The sequence below is a fragment of the Equus asinus genome, chromosome 3, assembly GCF_041296235.1.
Source record: "Equus asinus isolate D_3611 breed Donkey chromosome 3, EquAss-T2T_v2, whole genome shotgun sequence".
NCBI classification, from domain to species: domain Eukaryota; kingdom Metazoa; phylum Chordata; class Mammalia; order Perissodactyla; family Equidae; genus Equus; species Equus asinus.
In genome coordinates, this window is record NC_091792.1 from 31,312,198 (window position 1) to 31,333,545 (window position 21,348).

The 21,348-nt window shown below is 36.4% G+C and overlaps 1 protein-coding gene across 21 annotated transcripts in view; it reads right to left on the reverse strand.

The window, feature by feature from the left end:
- Nucleotides 1-21,348, reverse strand: part of INPP4B (inositol polyphosphate-4-phosphatase type II B) — a 794,515-nt gene that overhangs the window by 185,169 nt on the left and 587,998 nt on the right. For all 21 annotated transcript variants that reach the window (XM_070504821.1, XM_070504820.1, XM_070504819.1 and 18 more), the window contains one exon: nucleotides 13,297-13,405. In XM_070504821.1, coding sequence (XP_070360922.1) covers nucleotides 13,297-13,405 — 109 coding nt within the window. The remainder of the gene's footprint in view (nucleotides 1-13,296; nucleotides 13,406-21,348) is intronic.

The following is a 21,348-nucleotide window of genomic DNA, read 5'->3' on the forward strand; positions in this document are numbered from 1 at the left end:
CCCAGTACTATAGCTCCTTACATTCCTGAGAGGTCAGACAGTCATGTAAAAGCAATGTGAAAGATTGTCACATTGCATCCGACATTTCCAGGTATTCTGTAGTTGGAGATTTTTTTTCATGACCTAGTTTTCCATATTTGCTTGAAGTAGAAGTGGCAAAAGGAATTTACGAAGACATTTCTTTTATTCTACAACTAAATAAAAAGCAGGAGAGACAAAAAAAAAAAAAAAAACTATCCAAAAGAAATGGAACTCTGTATCTATCCATACCATTCTAAATAAACTTTAGTATCCTTTCCAAACTTTCACCAATATGCTTAGATTGATGTCTTCTGTGTAGAGCATATCATTTCATGTTTTCTTTCAGGTACATTTTTTATATACATCTCTGCATATCTCATAACGCACATACTAACTGAAATGACTACATAGTGCTCTACTCTAGTGATTTAGCAGAATAGGTTGCTTATTCAGTCATTCAAGACGTTTCTAATATTTTACTGTTATGAATAGAATCTATGAAAATCTCTAAAAAATTACTTTTTCTCTCTATTATTTTTATTGTAAAATGTTTCTAAATAAGTGGTTTTCTTGAGGTGTATTTAGGGAGGCTATAGATAGAATCAATAAGGCTAAAGTCTCAGAAATATCTTTATTGACTACTATACAGAGCAATTTTAGGCAGTTTAAAATCATAACTGATGATTGAGTGCAAATCACATCAATTCATGTTTTGGGTTTTTTTTTAATAGTACAGATAAAGCAATTTACTTTTGAAATTATATTCTCATAAAAGCCCAGAAGAAGTTGAATCGACCAAATTTTTTTATTTCTATTTGGTGGGTAGCAAAACCAATTCCTAGAAAGATGGTCTGTAACTAACAATATTTGTTAGAACTAACATTGTTCATTTATTAAGAGCATACGCTTTGTGTTAAATATCTACTGATCGCATGAGGGTGAATGAGTATGGAACAAGAATCTGAGAGTGGGGACAGAAGTCTAATTTTCTAGTTCTGGCTCTGTCATCATCCGCATGGGTGACTCAATCTTTGGTCCTCATCCATAAAATAAATAAGGGAATTTGCGATCCCTAAGATTCACTGTTAGTTCTTACATACAAAAGATTCTTTAAGGGGAAAAATCACAGACTCAACAAAATGATTTTCTTGTTTCATGAAACTTCTTTCCATTTTGAACATAGACAACTGAGCTTCTTAAGTAAGCAATGGAAACAAATGGTTTATTTCCTGTACTCCTTTTCCCAGCAAGCTTGGCATTTACCGGGTTATATAAACGAGAAACCTAAGAGTCCTTCAACCCTGCCCAGTCTCTCTCAAGTCCTCATGCAGTTGGATTTAAATCCTGTAAAAGTCTCCTTAAAATCTTCAAGTCCATAGTCACCCACTTCCTCTCAACCACACTATTATAATAGCCTACCTGTTTGCCCTTTTTAAGTTCTCTCCACACTGTCACTCAAAATGCAAATCTGATCATGTTAATCCTCAGACAAAACCTGTGAATGAGTCCTGGCAGCCCATAGTATGAGCTGCCAGGACTTGATAGAACAAACAAGTGTTGATTTGGCTCCTGTCCCCTGCCCAGCCTTAGTCATATCCTCACACACACTCTCTCTCTTCCCACTCCCCTCCTCCACCCCTGGCCCCCAGCTCCTGTAGGATCCTGGAGTTTCAGAGCCAAGGTGCATGGAATGGCAGCACCATACCCAGGTGTGCTGCACAGAAACCTGGGAGTCTTTCTTGGTACCTCTGGATTTTTACCTTTCACTCCAAACACACAAAATCCAAATACTTGGCAAGCCCTCCTAAATATTTCTGCAACCAATCTCCTTCTCTCCATCTGTGCTGACACCACCCTAGGCCAAGCCATCTTTCCCCTCTGACAGGCTCATTGCAATAACTACTTATCAATGCACGCCTTACGACAGAGAAGAGGACAGTGGAATTGTTCAGGCAAGGTCTTATCTGACAAAGATTTTGCAATAATTCTGTTTTTCTCATGTTACACACGACAATTGTGTGATTTTTCCATGACATAGATCCCATATGTACATTTTTTTTAAAGTTAGTACTTTTAGTATAATCTTGCCAAGAATGGGATATTCTACAGTTAACTTCTAAAGCTCTGGAAAGTACAGCATTTTTTATTTTCTGAAAATTTCTTTGTAGATGACTGTCTTTCCTGCCGCTTGTTGCCTTTGGCGTGATGGATATCAAACATCCAAGCTAACAGAGAGCTTTAAAACACACGCTGGAAGTCGCTCAGTATTTAACCTCACTACAAGAGTTCTTCCTTGGATTAAAGCCATACTAGTTGAAACGACAAAACTGTGTCATGGTTTAAAATATTGTTTTAGTTTACAGCGAAGGAGAAATGCAGTTTCTGATTTACAGCAAATAAATCCTCAAACCATATTATCTTTTCCATATCTAGTTTTTTAAGTAAGCAGAAAAAAAAGTTTTTCTGTAATCTGCCTATTAGATTTCCCATTTTATCTTTTCAATCCTAATTCCTTGTTGATTAACTTTTTCTTCTGAGATAAAACCAGAAGTCTTACCTTAATAACTCTGTGAAATTAAAACATTTAATTGACAAGTCAAATTATTCAAACTATCTTCCCGAGAAATAGTGATGGTATTCTTAATAAGTCCTTCGTCAAAAATCTCAAGATTTTAACCACTCTAACAATCTAATGATCTCAAGAGAAACCAGTTACATCTATTATGTAAATAAGGAAACTGAAGGGTGAGAAGTTCAGTGGCTTTCTGAAATCAATTAAACAATTGAAAACAATTAAGATTGATTTTGTATTCTATCATTTTCAGACACTGTTCTCTTCACCAAATTTATTATCACTATAAATTCTAAGATCATTAGCAAACAGTTTCATTTACAATTAAAGTGATTTTCTTTAAAAGGATGATTTAATTTTTAAGAATTTTGAATTGTCACACAATATGCAGTGCTTTTTCCTTAAGCTTCAAATTATACTTTGCTTTACAAGATTCTGGGTAGGTGACTGGAGGAATGCTGCCAACTTTTAAATGTTAAAGTCACCCTTGCATTACTAATATTGAATCAGATTTTAGGCTGGCTTTTTTATAAAAATTATCACCTTTCTCATTTCAGAACACATAAAGTTTACTTTTCCTTCCTTGTGAGGTACAAGCAAACAATAACATTCTAATACCTGACAAATGGCTGTTTTTAAAGCCTACAAGATATTTTCCACAAATGCCCCTATGTTTCTGTTTCCTAATTCCGCAAACCTTCCCTCTGTTTCTGTTACCTAATTCAGTCACGTTGATCTCTTGAGGCAGAGTAATTTATTCTTCCTTCCACTCCTGTGAGAGGTAATGCTTTCACCACTTTCATTCACTCCCTCACATACTTATTCGTTCAAAAAATACTTCTCAAGTTAGTTCCTGAGGATTCTGTGGTAAACCAGAGAGACACAGTCCATGCCCTCACTACACAAAGTTTAGAAGGGAAGAGAAACAATTAGACGTGTTTGTACACTGGAGGCTAAAAGCAGATGTGGTCTACCCAAGGAGTCTGAGAAGGCTTGCAGCAGAACTGAGACGGAGGACGTTCAGTTTGGTTCACTATGGAGGGTGGTGTGAGCGTAAGAGATGGTGGTGTAAGTAGCGAGGGACCAAGCTAAAGAGAGCAGGGCCAGGTTACACAGGAATATAGGGACCAAGCTAAAGAGAGCAGGGCCAGGTTACACAGGAATATACTATGCACTTTGTGCTTTATCCTCCGGGCAAGAGGCAGGGATGAAATGTTTAAAATTCCAAAATCACAAAATTATATTTGTGTTTTAGAAATATTACTCCAACCAAGGTGAGGAAAATGGATTCGATGAGAGCCAGCCTGGCAGAGGGAGAGGGATGAAGAGATTTGGCAGTAGGACATTTAAAAGATGGTGATTCTGTGGGTTAGGATTATCCTAAGGCACAATTTGTTATTGAAATGAATGACTTCCTGAGAAATAAAAAGGTGGAACTAACAGAATTGATTTTTTTTTTTTTTGGAAGTGGAGGTAAGGGAAGAAAAGTAGTCAAGGATTTTCAGATTCCTAAGTTGAACATCTGGGTGGATGCTAGTGTCTTTTATCTGACGTAAGGTAAGGGGATGAGACTTGACTTAATATGCTGACTTTGAGGTGTTTAGATGATACCGTTAGTGGGGAGCTGTCTGCCAGATGGTTGTTAATATATGTCTGGATTGCGTGAACCACACCTGGGCTTAACACACAGATGGGGGCTGAAGCCCAGCGCTCAAGAATATGTGGGCAATCAGGCATCTTACACACACTGATACCACTTTTTTGGAGGGCAATATGGCAATATCTTTAAAATGTAACCATCTCAACTAAGAAATTCCACTTTTAGGAATTTACCAAAAAGAAATGCTCACAAATTTGCAGAGACATAAGAACAAGGAGGGGCCTTGCAAACACAGGGAGTTATAACAACAAATTAGAAACAATCTAAATAACAATCAATAGTGCATTGGTTAGATAATTATGCTACATTTGATCAATAAAATCCTACTTACAGAAAAAATGAGATCTACATGTATTGAAATGAGAAGTTGTCAAAACATTTTTTTGAGTGCAAATATACTTGTTTATATATTTTACACAAATTATAGCTAATATCTATTAAGCCCTCATTATGTGCCAGGTACTGTTATAAAATGTTTGATGTACATGAAATCATCAAACCTTCAGAATAACCCTATGAGGTAAGCAATGTTATTTCTATGCTACAAACAAGGAAATTCAGGCACAGAGAGGTGAGATAATTTGACTAATGTCACACAGCCAGTAAGCGCCCAAGACAGGATTCAATCGATACAGGGAGTGGGGTCTATGAATTGTCTGAGAAGAAAGTTTCTGCCTTGCCCCAGAATGGGGGCCCCCCAAATTAAACTGAGTTATACAAAAGTCAAGAACATTACATTCTTCAGACCTGAGTTTGTGGACTAGATTTATAACCATTGAAAAGTCAAGTGGTTGAACACCTGGAAGAAACTGCACAGGAAAATATATTAAGGTGTTCCGATTGGTTTATTCTGAGGAGGAAGAATGGAAAAGGCAGGCTTTTCACTTTATATGCTTCTTCCTTCTTTGAATTTGTGTGCTACAAGCAAATTTTATTTTTGAATAGTTAAAAAGAGAATGAAGAAGGAGAAAGCTGCATTACAAATTCATTTAGGATCATATGCAACCTAGCAAAATTCCTTCCACTCCCTTGGATCATATTTAGTTCAATGCTTTGCAAACCTCATCATTTAGTTTGTAGAGTATGTCCAAGCCTCCACAAGCCTATTTAATTAAAAACATTTTATTCTCTCTCTACTCCAAGCTATAGATGTATAAGAGATAAAATCCACTTATTCTTGAACATCTAATGTTGTGTATAAGGAGCGGCATATGGGGAAGCACATGTGAAGAAGAAAAGCCTGGTCCACAGTTTTGGCAGACCCAGCTTTGCATTTGCTCAAACATGAACTGAGCTGAGAGCTCAGAGTGGCCAAGGAGGAACCGACTCATAGGAAGAAGAAAATATAGCCTCAAGGAATCAAATTCATCTACACAAAGAATTAATCCCCATCTCCTTGAAAATGACATATTGTCAGCCTCTGAACACATTTCAAAAGAAAAAGAAAAGGAATGCATAGGGCTTTTATTCACACTTATTCTTATTTCCATAGGGCCTGTGTGATATTTCTTTCTTTATTTGTTTGTTTGTGATATAAAGTGGTTTTTCCAAAAGGAAAGAAATGTCTTTGAAAGCGAACGGGACATGAATTTTAGCTGCCACCTATAAGACTGATATTTTGAAATAGCCTAGCTTCAGTGTATTGGGCATGACTTCCAAAGAACCAAAAACACAAAGATTGTTTTTAAAAGAAGAGTATTCAATTTATATACTTTGAAGAATTACTCATTTTAAGCCATTTTGAATTTTTAAATTTATAATAGAAATATAAGTAAAATATAAAATATAGAAATAAATAAGAATAAATAAATAAATAAGAATAAATAAATAATAAATAAAATATAAAGATGTAGATTAAATGTGGGAAAAACAAACTAGAAGAGACTGCACCAGTATCTTACTAGGAACTGTTTTGTTAAGGAGGGAGATTATGGGTGATTTTAAACTCTTTCTTTTGACTTTTCTACATTTTCCAACAAACAATATGCAAAATTGGGAAATTATCGATAGAAAGTATTTACCAAAAATATATATTATTGAAAGATAAAAAATATTTCTACATAAAAGATATATGACATGATCTATTGGTTCACATGGAATACTAAACCATTATGATCTCAGACTAAATTACTCTGCCAGTGAGTGACAAGACAAATTTCGGAGAGAAATCCAGACATCAGGCTAGAGAAAGACAAAGAAGTTGAAGTTGGAAAAAAAATTTGGCTCCCAAAATCAAATCATGGATGCAGTCTCATTGCTTTCACTGAATACAGCTGAATTACTCATTCCCTTTCATAAAGAGACATGAGAATCTTTAATCTTAAGCATGAAAGTGAAGGGTTTGAAAACAAATATTTTTGTAACTACTGCCTAGTCTGTTATATGTTATTAGAGAGAGTATAAAAAGGGAAGACCTGGAAAACTCTGACAGTTTTGCTTACATATCTCATTTCTACACTACTAACTAAAACGGTTAATTTATGTTTCTTCTCTCTCAAATTAGCAGTGGTTAGTGATTCTATCAGAAAACTATATTTCTTTCTTTTTTTTTTAAAGAGTTTATTTTTTTTCCTTTTTCTCCCCAAAGCCCCCTGGTACATAGTTGTATATTCTTAGTTGTGGGTCCTTCTAGTTGTGGCATGTGGGACGCCGCTTCAGCGTGGCTTGATGAGCAGTGCCATGTTGCGCCCAGGATTGGAACTGACGAAACACTGGGCCGCCTGCAGTGTAGCGTGCGAACTTAACCACTTGGCCACGGGGCCAGCCCCAGAAAATTATATTTCAAAGTTGGTAATATGAGGTTCTGCATCCAGTTCTCCTATTTCTGGTTTATTGGATGCCTGCTACACTGTGGGCTAGAGAGCGCTTCCTTCTTTGATGCAACATTTTTCCTTTTTTTGAGGAAGCCTCTGATATATAGTAGAGAAGGAGGAAATAACTACTTCTATTTCTCCTCACAAGATTTAAGAAAAATTTTCCTCAGAATTTCCACCGTGTGATTGAATAACCATTGATCTCTTAAAAGATGACTGGTTTGTTTAACTCTTTGTATTATTGTTTTACTTTCAGAAAATTCCCCAAATTCTAGTACAGACTCAAGTAGTTGCAGGCTCAAGGACAGCCTATAAGTTTTCTATCAGTAAAATCTTAGTTCATTTTCTCTATGACTTTTCCAAATGATTTTCTTCTCTTTTCCCTTTGAAATTGTAGGGCAGTAAATGTTGATTATGGGCATCTGGAATAGATGGTGGGGGGACCAGGGCGATACTCAAAGCAGGCATGTGACATTAGTATCATTTGCAGGGAGCTCGTTCTGTGTTTGTTCCAAATGAATAGGCAGATCGCAGGGAACTAATATTCTCAAGAAGGAGTTAACACTGTCCCTCACTGGCCTTTCTGTCTTCCTTACAAAGGCTCTTGGTTTTCATGAGGTGCCTTTTTATCTTAATGAAAAGGCGATGCTTTCAGGTCATGATCCTACTCAGTGAAAGTTCTGGCTGAATCTGAAGTTCCTGCTGAAATTAGAAAATATTAAAGGCGGCAAAATATGTGTTGTCATGGTAATTTTTCCCTTTCTTTTAAACAATACTGAAAATAAAGGATTGATTCATATTTGGGGAGGAATCCACGAGCTTTCAATAGTGTCTCGGTAAATCAGCAACTCCAGGAACACATAGATGTTTGACATAACAAGTGAATACTTGGGTTACAAACATCCTGATTTTGATCTTTTAAAAAATGTATGCGTAATTGGAGTTTTGAGTCTCCTAGAAAAGTCTCATGTTTATAGCACGAAATCTCTATAATACGTTCGATTTTATTTGTTTGCATGTTACTCAGGCCCAACTTTTCCCAGATAAAATTCTTATAAGCTTTATTACCATCTTTGGTTTTATTTTGCAACTGTTTAATGAGTTTGAGATTCTGTAAACCAAAATTTCTAGTAAGAGAGTTGTAATACTTTTCTTCTTTATTTCAACAAATATTCCTTTACATAGATTTTCTTTCCTTTTGATACATACCAATTGAGGTTCTACATATTTTTCAAGTTTTATCTCATCTGTGTCACTATTCCTATTTCTATTCACCACACCTTTCATCTGTCCTCTCCCAGCGATATTCACTGACATCTAGATCACCGGTTCTCAACTCTCCACATTAGTCTCACCTGGGAAGCTTTTAAAACATACTAATACCTGGGCTGTATTCCCAGGACTTTCACATAATTTGTCTGGGGTGATACCCTGGCATAGTTAAAATGTTTTAAAGCTCCAAAGGTGATTCTAATGTGCAGCCAGGATTGAGAACCTCTGCTGTATATAATATTGATCTTACTGCATTATGATTATTTGTGAAACTTCATCTGCCCCTGGAGTTGACAGCACTTCAGTCAGAGACTGTATTCGATTCATATGTGAATTCTCATGCCTGTCGAATTTGATCTATAGAATGCTTGCACGCCAAGTACTCTGGGAGCAGTCCAGAAAATTCAAATTTCAAGAGAAAGTCACCTCTTCAGGCAATGGCAACCTGTCGTGGAACTATTGGACAAGAACAAACCTAATACACCATAATTGTGACCTAGTAAGGTTGAAAGGGGAGTGAAAATAAAATATTAGGACTAAGAGCTAAATCAACTTGAGAAATCAGGAAGACATAATGAAGAGGGTGGAATCTTAGGACGGACCATGTCTAGAATTTTGATAGGATTATGTGTATGGTTTTGACAGGAAGAAATGGAAAATAACGGGGAGATGAGGACCGAAGAATTTCTTGTGAAAGGGAACAGAGTGAGAAAAGGGAAGAGGTGGAAAGGTGTGAAGCCCATTAAGGGAACAGCTCGTGGAGCATTTAAGTCGCAACTACAGAAGGAGCTGATGAAGGTACAATGTCGGTGGGGTGAGATCAAGGTGGCTTTAAGGGGCCAGTGGATGAGTGTGGACTCCTTGAAGGTTTCTGAGCAGGGGAGCGATGTACTCAATTTGTGCTTTAAAAAGATAAATCTTCCTAATTAATTATCTTGTAGCTTTTAAAATACATTTTTACATGATCCGAATTACATTATATGAATACCATAAGCAAAGCTTTCTTATGCTAAAACCCTTTTCATTATGAGATCAACGTATTCATCGAAAAAGAAATCACTAAGGAACAGACACATAAATTACATCTGTTCTCAGATGACAATTATTTCATTGGTTTAGCTGAGATGAAAATAAATGGAGGTGAAGTAGTACAATGGCTGTGGTAATTCCCCTAAAAAACCAGCCTAAAAGACTAGACTATATTTTTTGGGGTGAGGGGGTACCAAAAGAAAGAACAGGTAAAGAAATTTCCCTTCACGTAACTGCGATTTTCTGTACTGCCAGATGTAAATGTGTAAGTCTAAGTTACTCATTTCATATAGTCATATTTACTTCTCTATTATTGCTTATGGCTGAAAAAGACAATATTTGTTGCTGAAAAAGTCTGCATAAAAATGATTTGCATAATGTGATATCACTTTAGGCATGAAGTCTTGACTCAGGTCAGCTCTTGATCAGATAGACTGGCTGATACCATGCTTATCTGTGTATTGCCTCAGCAAGCTGTATTTGTCCCATACCACTGCCCTATGGAAAGTACTTTTAAGATCTACATCAAGTTATTTTTTAATTTTTAAAAAAATTTTATTGTACTTTATCAATAAAATCATTAATAAAGCAATGGGATATATGAAAAACCTAAAGCAAATCAATATTTACAAACATTGAACACACTTTTTTATTTATTTATTTTTCCCGAGGAAGATTAGTCCTGAGCTAACATCTGCCAAGCCTCCTCTTTTCTCTGAGGAAGACTGGCCCTGAGCTAACATCCATGCCCATCTTCCTCTACTTTGTACATGGGATGCCTACCACAGCATGGCTTGCCAAGCTGTGCCATGTCCGCACCTGGGATCTGAACCAGTGAACAACGGGCCACCGAAGCAGAACATGCGAACTTCACTGCTACGCCACTGGGCCGGCCCCTCTCTTTTATTTTAAATTTGATCCCAGAGCTGTGTGTGTGTGTTTATATGTATATAAACATCCCAGTGAAAAGTGAAGAAGAGTGAAGAATTCAGATGTTCACACATCAGAATATCTGAAAAATTCAGATATTTCAAACTCAAGAAATATTATTCAGAGTCTAACCACACAACTCAACATTTGTCCTTGCCAGTAGCATATAAACACACACATTATTATAAGGTTAGATTCCATGTTTGACATACCGACGCTTTATATGCTCAACTAGATTTTATGTGCCCTGTGGACAGTTTTCAGTCTTCTAATTGTGTTGTGCACTTAAAAATTTGATTGAGAAAAACATAGACTAAGCAAATTCTCAAGGTACGAACTTCCAGTTCCTAACATGATGGAGTAAACACAATCTATTTTATTTCTCCCACTAATCACACACACAAAAAAACTCTAGACAAAATCTATAAGTCAGAAGGCTCTAAGAGGTAGAGAAAAGAAGGCATATTGGCTGGGAGCCTCAGGACTTAAGGAATGACATGACAGTGAGTTCCATGGGCTTTTTTCTCGCCTCCTATATATCCCAAATTGAGTGCTAGAGAAGCCCTCAATGCAGCAAAATGCCGACTAAACAGATATGTGTAATTAGAGATTTGGTTCTCCTAGAAAAGTCTCATGTGAACAGCATGAAAACCTCTACAATATGTTTGATTTTGTTTGCATGTTACTCAGGCCCAAATTTTCCCAGCTGAAAATCCAAGAAAAGCCAAAGAACTAGCAAAAGGGAGGCCCAACAGAACAGAAACTTTTAACCATACCTGCCTCAAACTCAAGAAAAATAGCAGTGTCCCTCCCCCACTTGAAGGATGGTATGGCAGGAAGTCAGTGAGAAACACCCCCCCCCACACACACACCCCAGTACAGCCTATGGGCGGAAACCTGTATTCCACTGCCATTCCCATTGCAGTAAAGAGATGGCATCCCTTTCCCCACGGGGTCTGTGACTGCTGAACTGACTTCCCACCTCCATGAATTAAATAGGAAGTGCCCCCTCCACTCAGAGCCCCTGGTTGGAACTCCGACTTCCACTCCCTGTGGAATAATAAGGCAACAGAACTGCTTTCTCCAGCAGAAGGGTTTGGGAGAAGGGGGGACTATTAAGGGATACCTGAGGGAGTCTCTTTGTGGTAATGAACAGTTTTTTAAGATGATGATGGTGATGGTTACTCTGATCTACACCTGTGATACAATTTCACAGAACTACGTACCCTCCTCACCAAAAAACAAAACAAAAAAGAAAACAAAAAACTGGAGAAATCTGAATAAGGACGGTAGCTGAGTTAATACTATTGTACCAAAGTCAATTTCTCTAAAACAAGAATGAAACATATATATGTGTTATTAGTTTATGTATTTATACAATAATATATCAGTTATTCAATTTCTAACTTACTTTTACCACTTTCTTCCTGAACACCTGAACAGTGAACAACAAATGTGTGATGTGATAAAACTTGAAAAAAGGTTCTGGTTTGGCCACTCAGATCAATTTTCTAATATTGTTACTAAAACAACTATGACTAAAGAATAAGTATCTTCCCCTAACTTTCAAAATGAGGGTTCTTAATTCAAGAAGAATAACCACTTGAAAAGAAAAATAAAGTTACCATTCACACCTGAGTAACACCCTTTATGGTCTACATGAGTGTAACCACAGCCAGAGGATATTACAAGTGACAAGAGATTTCACACATTGGGGTATACGGGGTAATTAATCAGTTTCAAAATTGATTTGGCATGAACTAAAGAAGCCTAACTTATGGCGCATCAAACACACATTGTACATCTGCTTTAACCATTCAAGTAAAGAATATACTCTTAAGCTGAGAATGCCTACTTCCCCTCCTACGCCCTATCGGTAACACCCGCCCTTATTAGTCCCTCTCCCAACATGATGTCAGGGTCATGTTGACCTGCTAATTTTCAACTAAATACCTCTTTGAAACTTTGATGAAAATGTATCCTGGATTTGTTTAAAGGATGCTCTTTGTTCTAAAAAGATATAAGACTGTACTGAAAACCATGCTTCTCCAGAACGCTTTCTAAGGCCCTCCCAGGTTCTAATTCTCACCCTGGCTTGAATAAAACTCACTTTATTCCTCCTGTCTATAGAAGGGTTATTGGTTATTTTGCGTCAACACAGGATAAACTCAATTGATTAGTACATGGGGGATAAACTACTGATGCAATATATTAAGGCAGCTAAAAACAAGCAAAAAAGAAATTGAGAAAGTATATTAGAAGTATAAATAGCAGGGATAATACTTTGGTTTTTGTATCATTACTTTTCCCTAAGGAATAGAAAGTTTCCTCGTTTAGTCTCATCACTTGACTAATAAAGTTCTGTATTGATGTCTCTTTTCAAATGGCACAATTAAATGACAGAGCAGTTATGTGCCTTGCCTCAGGCCACAGTAGAAATCACTAGTTGGGTCGAAGTCATAAATTAGGACTCATGCTCTCCATTAAGTGTCTTCAGCTTCACAGTTCAATTAGACTATGTTTTTAACTAAATCCCTGTCTGAACACCATCTCATTGAACGGGCGATAGTTAGTAGTAGAATACTATCTATTTTTTAGTAGCATGGCTTCCCCCCAAATTTTCTGCCAGCACACTACTACTCTATAAGCAACACACTCAGGCATTTCATTTATTCTTATTTAATTTCTGCTCAAGTATTTTTTGGAAATTCAACAACTTTAAGTTAATGAATGAGTTAGAGATGTCAAGAACTAATCATTACGCACAACCAGAAGGACCTACAAATAGAACATACAACTATGTACTGGGGGAGCTTTGGTGAGAAGAAGGAGGAAAAAAAAAAAGAAGATTCGCAATAAGTGTGTTAGCTCAGGTGCCAATTGTAAAAAAAAAAAAAAAAACTAATCATTGTGATGGACCAAACTTCTTTATCCTAACCTTGTATACAAACTTCCCCAAAGGGAAGATAGTATCATTAACGCATCCTGTCATCACTTACTTTCTTCTTTCCGTTTCAAATCTATGGAGTAGTTTCCGAAGACCACCATTCTTAAATCCCTGAAAATGGGCAGCTGGGGCTCCCACAGTGATGACATCGTAGAGAGCATCTGGAACAGGAATGGACAAGGAGATGAACACTTTGCAAACACTGATCTCCAGTATGCTGTTTCCATTGAAGCATGCACACTGTATGAAGTCTGAGAAATTATTCTGTTTAATTTTGCAGGAATAACAATGAACTCGCATCTCAAGGGGGCAAGAGGAGCTAATCAATCTTTCTAAAAGCCACCTGTGCACCCAAACAAGTTAAAATATTTCCTTGATTTATGACTACATCTTAATTATATGCCACTGTGTAGAACAGTATGTTCTCTCATTCTTCTATATACTTACTGAGATAACATGTTAATTGGTCTTTTGTGTATTTTACTTTATTGAGTTTTGCATCATTTAATTTGCAATCAGATTGAAATTCAACAATAATGAACAATCTTTCAACCAAAATTTACAAAGAAGCAAAATACTAATGCCTTTTGGCTCAAGGGCAGAACAATACTAGTGCATTTTTACAAAATCTATACAGAATACTTTCCCGCCTGTGTATACTACATCTTACCTAATTTTGAATGCATGCTTTTGCAATTTCCTTAGGTGACATAGAAAGAATACACAAAATATCTCGATCTATTTTTCCAGTGAGATACTTTGTTTTTTTTAATAACAAATCCATACATTTAAATCGAAACAATCCTTTGATCTTGAAAGCCATCAAATTTGATACATATTAAGTTCAGGGCTCCAACACATGCCGTCATTTTACATTCTAATGAAAGCATCCCCATAGGAAGGAAGACAGAGCGAAGGCCCTCTTGTTAAACTACATTTTATTTGAGAAATCTAATTTCACAGTAGATCCTTTTCAAATTGATTCTGGTATGGACACATTGGTTGTTTTTCAGATCTCATTTACAGGGAAAACATAAACTATTTTATTAGCTTCAGGTAAACACCATAACTTCTTCATAGAGGTTCAATCCAAATGCACCTGCAACATTTTTCTTAACAAGAAAAGCGTCTTCAAGTGAAAGACTTCAGCAGCACTCAGAGAACTCAAGGTCACAAAAAACCAATACAACCCAAGCCAACCCATCAATAAGGCAGATACTGAACCATCACTTAATAGATTGTTGGAGTGGTTATCTCTTGCCCTTTTAAAAAGTCACTAATAAACTGGAAGTCACTTTTTCTTAAAATAGCAGAATATTAGACTGTGTCAAATTTAAAGATTTCTCAGTCTAGGGGATTTTAACCTAGGACTAAGAAAAGGGTTTCAGGGTGTCCACAAACGTATGTAACTTATTTAAGTGCAACTGTTCTACTTCATGGAAAGGGGTCACAGATTTTTCCAACAGTCATGAGATCACCCAAGAGTTGCCAACAACTACCACATTCTAGTCCACCTTCACATTTCTGGGGAGAAACCTGAGGACCTTGAGAAATTATCTGCTTTGTCTAAAGCACCGAACACCTTCCACCCAGGGTTCGCTGACTTCTAACCCAGGGATGGAGAGCCAGTGGTTTACGTTACTGACTGGAACCTGAGTCCCTGGTTCTGGATCCCAGTTCCGCCACTTCTAAGTTGTGTGGCATTAGGAAAATTACTTAACCTCTCTGGTCTCAGTTTCCTCAGCTAGAAAATGGAGTTGACAGTAGTTAAAAGTGATAAGCGTGTAGTAAGTACTATCTATGATTATTTCCCCTGTAAGAAGTAGTCCCATCAATTAAGCAAAGAAGGGTGGTATTTTAACTTTTGCTTATTTCTCCATAAAAATAAATTTTTCAGTCTGAAAAGGAAAGTGATACCAAGGCTCAGTTTTCTGAATAAAATCAATTCCTGTGTTAATTTAAACTAAATTCAGAAAGAATAATCATGCTGCTGCTGCAATGAAGTACACTGCATTTCAGCTAAAACCTGGGTGACCAGCAATACCAAGAGTATACAGGAGTGACTAAAAACTGCATATATATGTCCCACTAAACCCAAACTAATTGCATTCCTAACTCAATCTCCAATAAAAACAAATTGCCTGTAGACTTCACTGGATCCAAAAAAACTTGTGGCCTCTCTACCACTACCCAGCAAGAGGGAAAGGATGAGGGAAAGGAAAATCTGAGTGGAAAAAGAGAGCAGTCTTAATTGATGGAGGTTAAAATAACTTACTTTTGCAAAATTTGCAAAAACATTTGACCACAAACATGTTGCTAGGACCCCTTGTATGGTCTTGTAAGAGACCTAGACAACCTAGATGTCTATCAAAAGATAAATGGTTAAAGAAAATGTGCTGTACACATGCACTTGAAGGGCCCTGAACTTGAGCTTCATTAGCATCAGGGTGAATCTGTCTCTTTAATTCATCCACAGTTTCAGCATTTTCCAAACCTACTTTCTAGGACCAAAAACTTTCTCTTCATTCATCCAGCTTACTGCTGTTGTGAAATGCTAGTCATCTATGAAGGAACCAAGACATTTTAAAGTAGCAGGTAAAGGAACAGAAGAAAGTTGCTCAAATACTCTCTACTCCTCATAGTAAAGAACTGACTATTTTAAAATCTAAATGAAGGAGTCTGTGTTTCTTGAACCCATCTACAATGATGAACAAGCTCGTTCATTTCCAAGGTTCTGACTTTTACTTATTTCCTTTCAATTTTCTATCTATGAACTCATTATTTTGGGGGTTTTAACACTATATTTTTACCAAAGCCTATAAAATCACCATCTCTGGCTAGTTCTGACCTCCTCCACACTAAATAATCCAATTCCTAACTGCCTTATGAACATCAGTGAAGGTCAACCTGCTATTAATCCTCACTTGTTCTAACTCTTCCCACCTGCTCTCCCCCTCCCCCCCCCCCGTTCCCTATGATCAATAAAGACATCACCTTCCTTTAAGCCTTCCAGATTAAAATTCTCAAGATCTTAAGATCATTTTAAATTCCTCTCTTTCCCTCAACATCTTATCTGATCAGTTTTAACAACTCTGCTACCCAAATTTTATTCTCTCTTGCCAATGTTAACTATCTTTACCCTAACACTAACTTCCTCACTTTTTGTCAGGATGACTGATGCCTCTTCTATCTCAGCCTCGCAGCATCCACAGTGCAGTACATCACTTCTCCATTTGGGTGGCCATTCAGTCACTCTGCCCAAAACACAGGCTTTGATACTTATTTCCCTCCTCATATATTTCAAATATTAATAGAAGAACATTCAAATGTTTCAACATCATGCATGATGATGTAGGTGCTCAATAAATGTCAATAAATAAATATTTGGAGGCTCAATTCAGTTTGTCTTCTTTGTCTTTAGATCACACAGGGAATTACTATTCTTAATTGCAGAATAAAAGTTTAGACACAATACCCAGAAAAAAATATGGGAATTGGAATATACCTATCACCAGGGGATGGGGATAAATATATATGCAGCCATGTATCATATTCTACAAAATAACAGAGAGCTTATGATTATCTACATGCAAAAGAATGAAATTAGACCCTCATCTTACAGCATGCACAGAAATCAACTCAAAATAGATTCAAGGCTTAAACATAAGACCTAAAGTTGTAAAATCCCTAAGAAAAAAATTGGAGAAAAGTTTCATGATATTGGTATTACCAATGATTTCATGAATACAACAGCTAAAGCACAAGCAACAAAAACAAACAAGCAGGGTTAGATCAAACTAAAAAGGTTCTGCATAGATAAGAAAACAACAGAGTGAAAAGACAACATATAGAAAAGGAGAAAATATTTGCAAACCATTTATCTGATGAGAGGTTAATCTCAAAAATATGTAAGGAACTCCTACAACTCAATATTAGAAAGAGTTAATAACATGATTTAAAAAATAGCCTAAAAAGGGCCAACCCTGGTGGCCTAGTGGTTAAATTCAGCATGCTGCTTTTTGGCAACCCAGATTTAGTTCCTGGGAGCAGACCTATACCACTCGTCTATCAGTGGCCATGCTGTGGTGGTGGCTCACATACAAAACCAAGGAAGATCGGCAACAGATGCTGGCTCAGGGTAAACCTTCCTCATCAAAGAAACAATGGGCTAAAGATTTGAATAGACATTTCATCAAAGAAGGAAAACAAATGGTCAACAGATATATGAAAAAATGATAAATGTCATTGATCATCAGGAAAATGCAAATCAAAACCACAATGAGATATCAAATCACATCTGTAAAAATGGCTATTATCAAAAACACAAAAGACAATGAGTTTTGGCAATGATGTGGAGAAATTGGAACCCTTGCACACTGTAAGTGAGAATACAAAATGGTGCAGCTGATATGAAAAACAGTATGGAGGTTCCTCAAAAAATTAAAAATAGAACTATTACATGATCCAGCAATTCCACTTCTGAAACTGAAATTAGGATCTCAAAGAGATATTAGCACTTCTGTATTCACTGAAACACTATTCACAATAGTCAAGATGTAGAAACAACCTAGATGTCTATCAAAAGATAAATGGTTAAAGAAAATGTGCTGTACACATACTATGGAATGCTATTCAGCCTTAAAAAAGAAGGAAATTCTGCAATATGTGACAGCATGGATAAAACTTGAGGATATTATGCTAGTGAAATAAGCCAGTCATGGGAAGACAAATACTGCATGACTCCACTTATATACAGTCTTCAAAATAGTCAAATTAATACAATTAAACAGTGGAATAGTCATGGCCAGGGGCTAGGGAGAGGGGCAAATGGGGAGTTGCTAATCCAAGGGCATAAAGTTTCAGTCAAGCAAGATGCTTGATCTGCTGTGCAACATGGTACGTATAGTCAACAATAATGTATTATACACTTAAAAATTCATTAAGAAGGTAGATCTCATGTTAAATATTCTTATCACAATAACATAAAAAAGAACTTATGACTAAATTGCTATCAATGTTTCCAGAGAATTTGAGTTATTTTAATCTGTTGTCTAAAATAGGAAGAAATACAGAATTCCCTTATTTATTTATTTTTTGCTGAAGAAGATTCACCTTGAGCTAACAGCTGTTGCAAATCTTCCTCATTTTTTTTGCTTGAGGAAGATTTGCCCTGAGCTAACATCTGTGCCAATGTTCTTCTATTTTCCATGTGGGTCACCACCACAGCATGGCTGACAAGTGGTGTAGATCTATGCGCAGGATCCAAACCTGCAAACTCAGGTCACTGAAATGGAGCATGCCAAACTTAACCACTACACCATGGGGCCAGCCCCAGAATTCCTTTAAAAACATCTCACCACACCAAAAAAAGTAATTATATATGAGGAGATAGATATGTTAATTACCTTGACTGTAGTAATCATTCACTGTGTATATGTATATCAAAACATCCTGTTGTACACCTTAAATATATACAATTTTTATTAAAATATAAAAAAGTCTTTATTATTGTTTGAATATTTTTTAAAATTTTTACTTGTGAGATAATTTTAAATTTCCAGAATAGTTGCAAAATTAGAGCAGAGTTCTCTATACCCTTCACTCAGGTTCTTTTTATGTTAATATCTTACATAATCATAGATTAATTATCAAAACTATGAAATTAATCTCATACTATACCATTAAGAAAAGTAAGGAATGTATTTGGATTATTTTTTCCACTAACACCTTTTATTCTTTTAGGATCCAATCCGGGATTCCATATTTCATTTAGTTGTCATGTAGTCTCCTCCAATTTGTGACAGCTCCTCAGTCTTTTATTTTTGACCTTGACACTTTTGAAGAGTACTGGTCAGTTATTTTGTAGAATGTTCCTTAGTTTGGGTTTGTCTTATGTTTTCTCATGTTTAGATGGAGATTCTGCACTATTGAGAAGGAAACTACTGAGGAGAAATGCCCTTCTCAGTGCATCCCATCAGGGAGTATGGTAAGTTAAGTACTACTTTATGTGAATCTTGATGCATTGGTCAAAGTGATGTCTGCCATTACCTACAGTTGATTCTACACTATAAAGATACTACATATTTGGAGGGACATATTGTAAGACTATGCAAATATCCTGTGTCTGTTTAAACTTGCACCCACTAATTTTAGCATCCATTGATGAATCTTGCCTATGACAATTATTACTGTTTTGTTTGAATGGTGATTTTCCATTTCCCTCATTCCTTCCACATTTATTAATTGGGATTTTTCTGGGAGGAACAGTTGACCCTTTTTCTTAATTCATTTATTTATTCAGTTACTTATCAACATCAATATGGACTCAGGTATGTTGTTATCTGGTTTATGATCAACCCTATCTTAATGTTCAACTTGTTCCAGCTTTGTCCATTGGGAGCTTCTTCAGATTGACTCCTAGGCATTTAAATATGCCCTTTTGGTTTTATTTTTTGATTTTTGAGTACTTACTTTCTAGAGCCACAATACATTCCAGACTCATCTCGTATTTTCCCTGCATCAGCCCTTGAATCAACCAGTATTCCAAGGAACTCTAGTCCTTTTTGTTGGAGAATGGTGTTTAGAAATCAAATACTGGGGGTAGCTATGCTCATTGCTACTCTTTCAATTCTTTTTAGTGGCTAGAGCTAGAAAGTATATATACGTATATGAACTTGTGTGTGAATACATCTATATTTATCTATCTAATTATCAATCTATCTATACCAACAGCAACACAAAAACAAAAATCCATGAGTCCACATTGTTACCTCTAACTTCAACTCAGCATCACAAGATTCCTTCTACCTTTTCCTCCTTTTTGATTTCTAACTTCTTTCTCTGACATTGAGAAGCCTGATTCTCCCTGTTGTAAGGGAGCAGAATTTGTTATCTGAAAAACGTGTCTCTTTGGCTTGACAATTTTTAAGAACAAAAGACGCAGGAACAAACTTCGACCTTCCCTCTAACTGCCTAAAAGAAGTCAAGATACAATCCCTGTTCCAGAAATGAGCTATGACCACAGACAACTATAGTATAATATGAACTAGGTGTGGCAGACAGGGAGGAACCTAGCAAGGCCCATTTGGTCAAAGTCCTCTCCATGTCTCACTGTCTTTGGCAAACATTTGTTTACCAAACATTTGCTTTTCCATTTCCATGCAAATTGCCTTCCTCCCCTTTGAAGTCCCAAACCACTACCCCCAACATCCTCTTTTGTCTTTGCTGAAGATAATATTTAAGGTGGTGCCTTTGGCCATTTTGGCAAGTTAAGTTGCTCAGAGTTTGCGGGTTTCTCCCATGTATACACGTTATTAAAACTTGTTTAATTTTCTCCTGTTATTCTGTCTCAGGTCAATTTAATTCTTAGACCAGCCAGAAGAACCTAGAAGGGTAGAGGAGTATTTCTTCCTCCCCTACACTATCTACATATGTACGTATTTGGTCAACTCTATTATACAAATAAAACAGTTTAGAACTGTTAACCCATACCTCTGTAAGAAACAAATTTACTAGTAAGAATATAGTGTTTGTATTCTTTTTTTATTTAGCCTTATAGTAGCCAATTCTTTCTAAAGTATACTTAGGTCAGTTCCTTTCTTTCTCATTCTTTTCATTAAATTATCATGTTTATAATTTTATCTACCATTTATTATTATTTTAAACAAGATAATAAAAATAAGTTCACAATAAAAGCAGGCTGGGGATACAAAGTTCTAGGGGAAATTTGCATAATAATTAGCAGCACAAGAATCAGGATTTGAAAAAAAAAAAGAATAGAAAGGGAGCCAATTTCCTAACATAGATGTATGTTCTCAAAGGTGAAGGTACCAGGAAGTAAGATGTAGAAAAGTCCCCCAAATATTCTTCACTTTTGAACTTCATAGAACAAATTTCAAACAGGCAAGTAAAAAGTAGTACTGTTGTTTCAGCACAGGTAGCAGCACCTCATCTATATTCCAGAAGCCATTTGTCCTGTTACCCCACCTCCCAAGCCAATGCTGGTATTCTATTAATATCAAGTGATCTCTGCAGGGATGCTAAGTAGATGTCTGGATGCTGAAAGAGCAAATAAGGTCTCCCTCTGCCTCTCTCACTTTTCTCT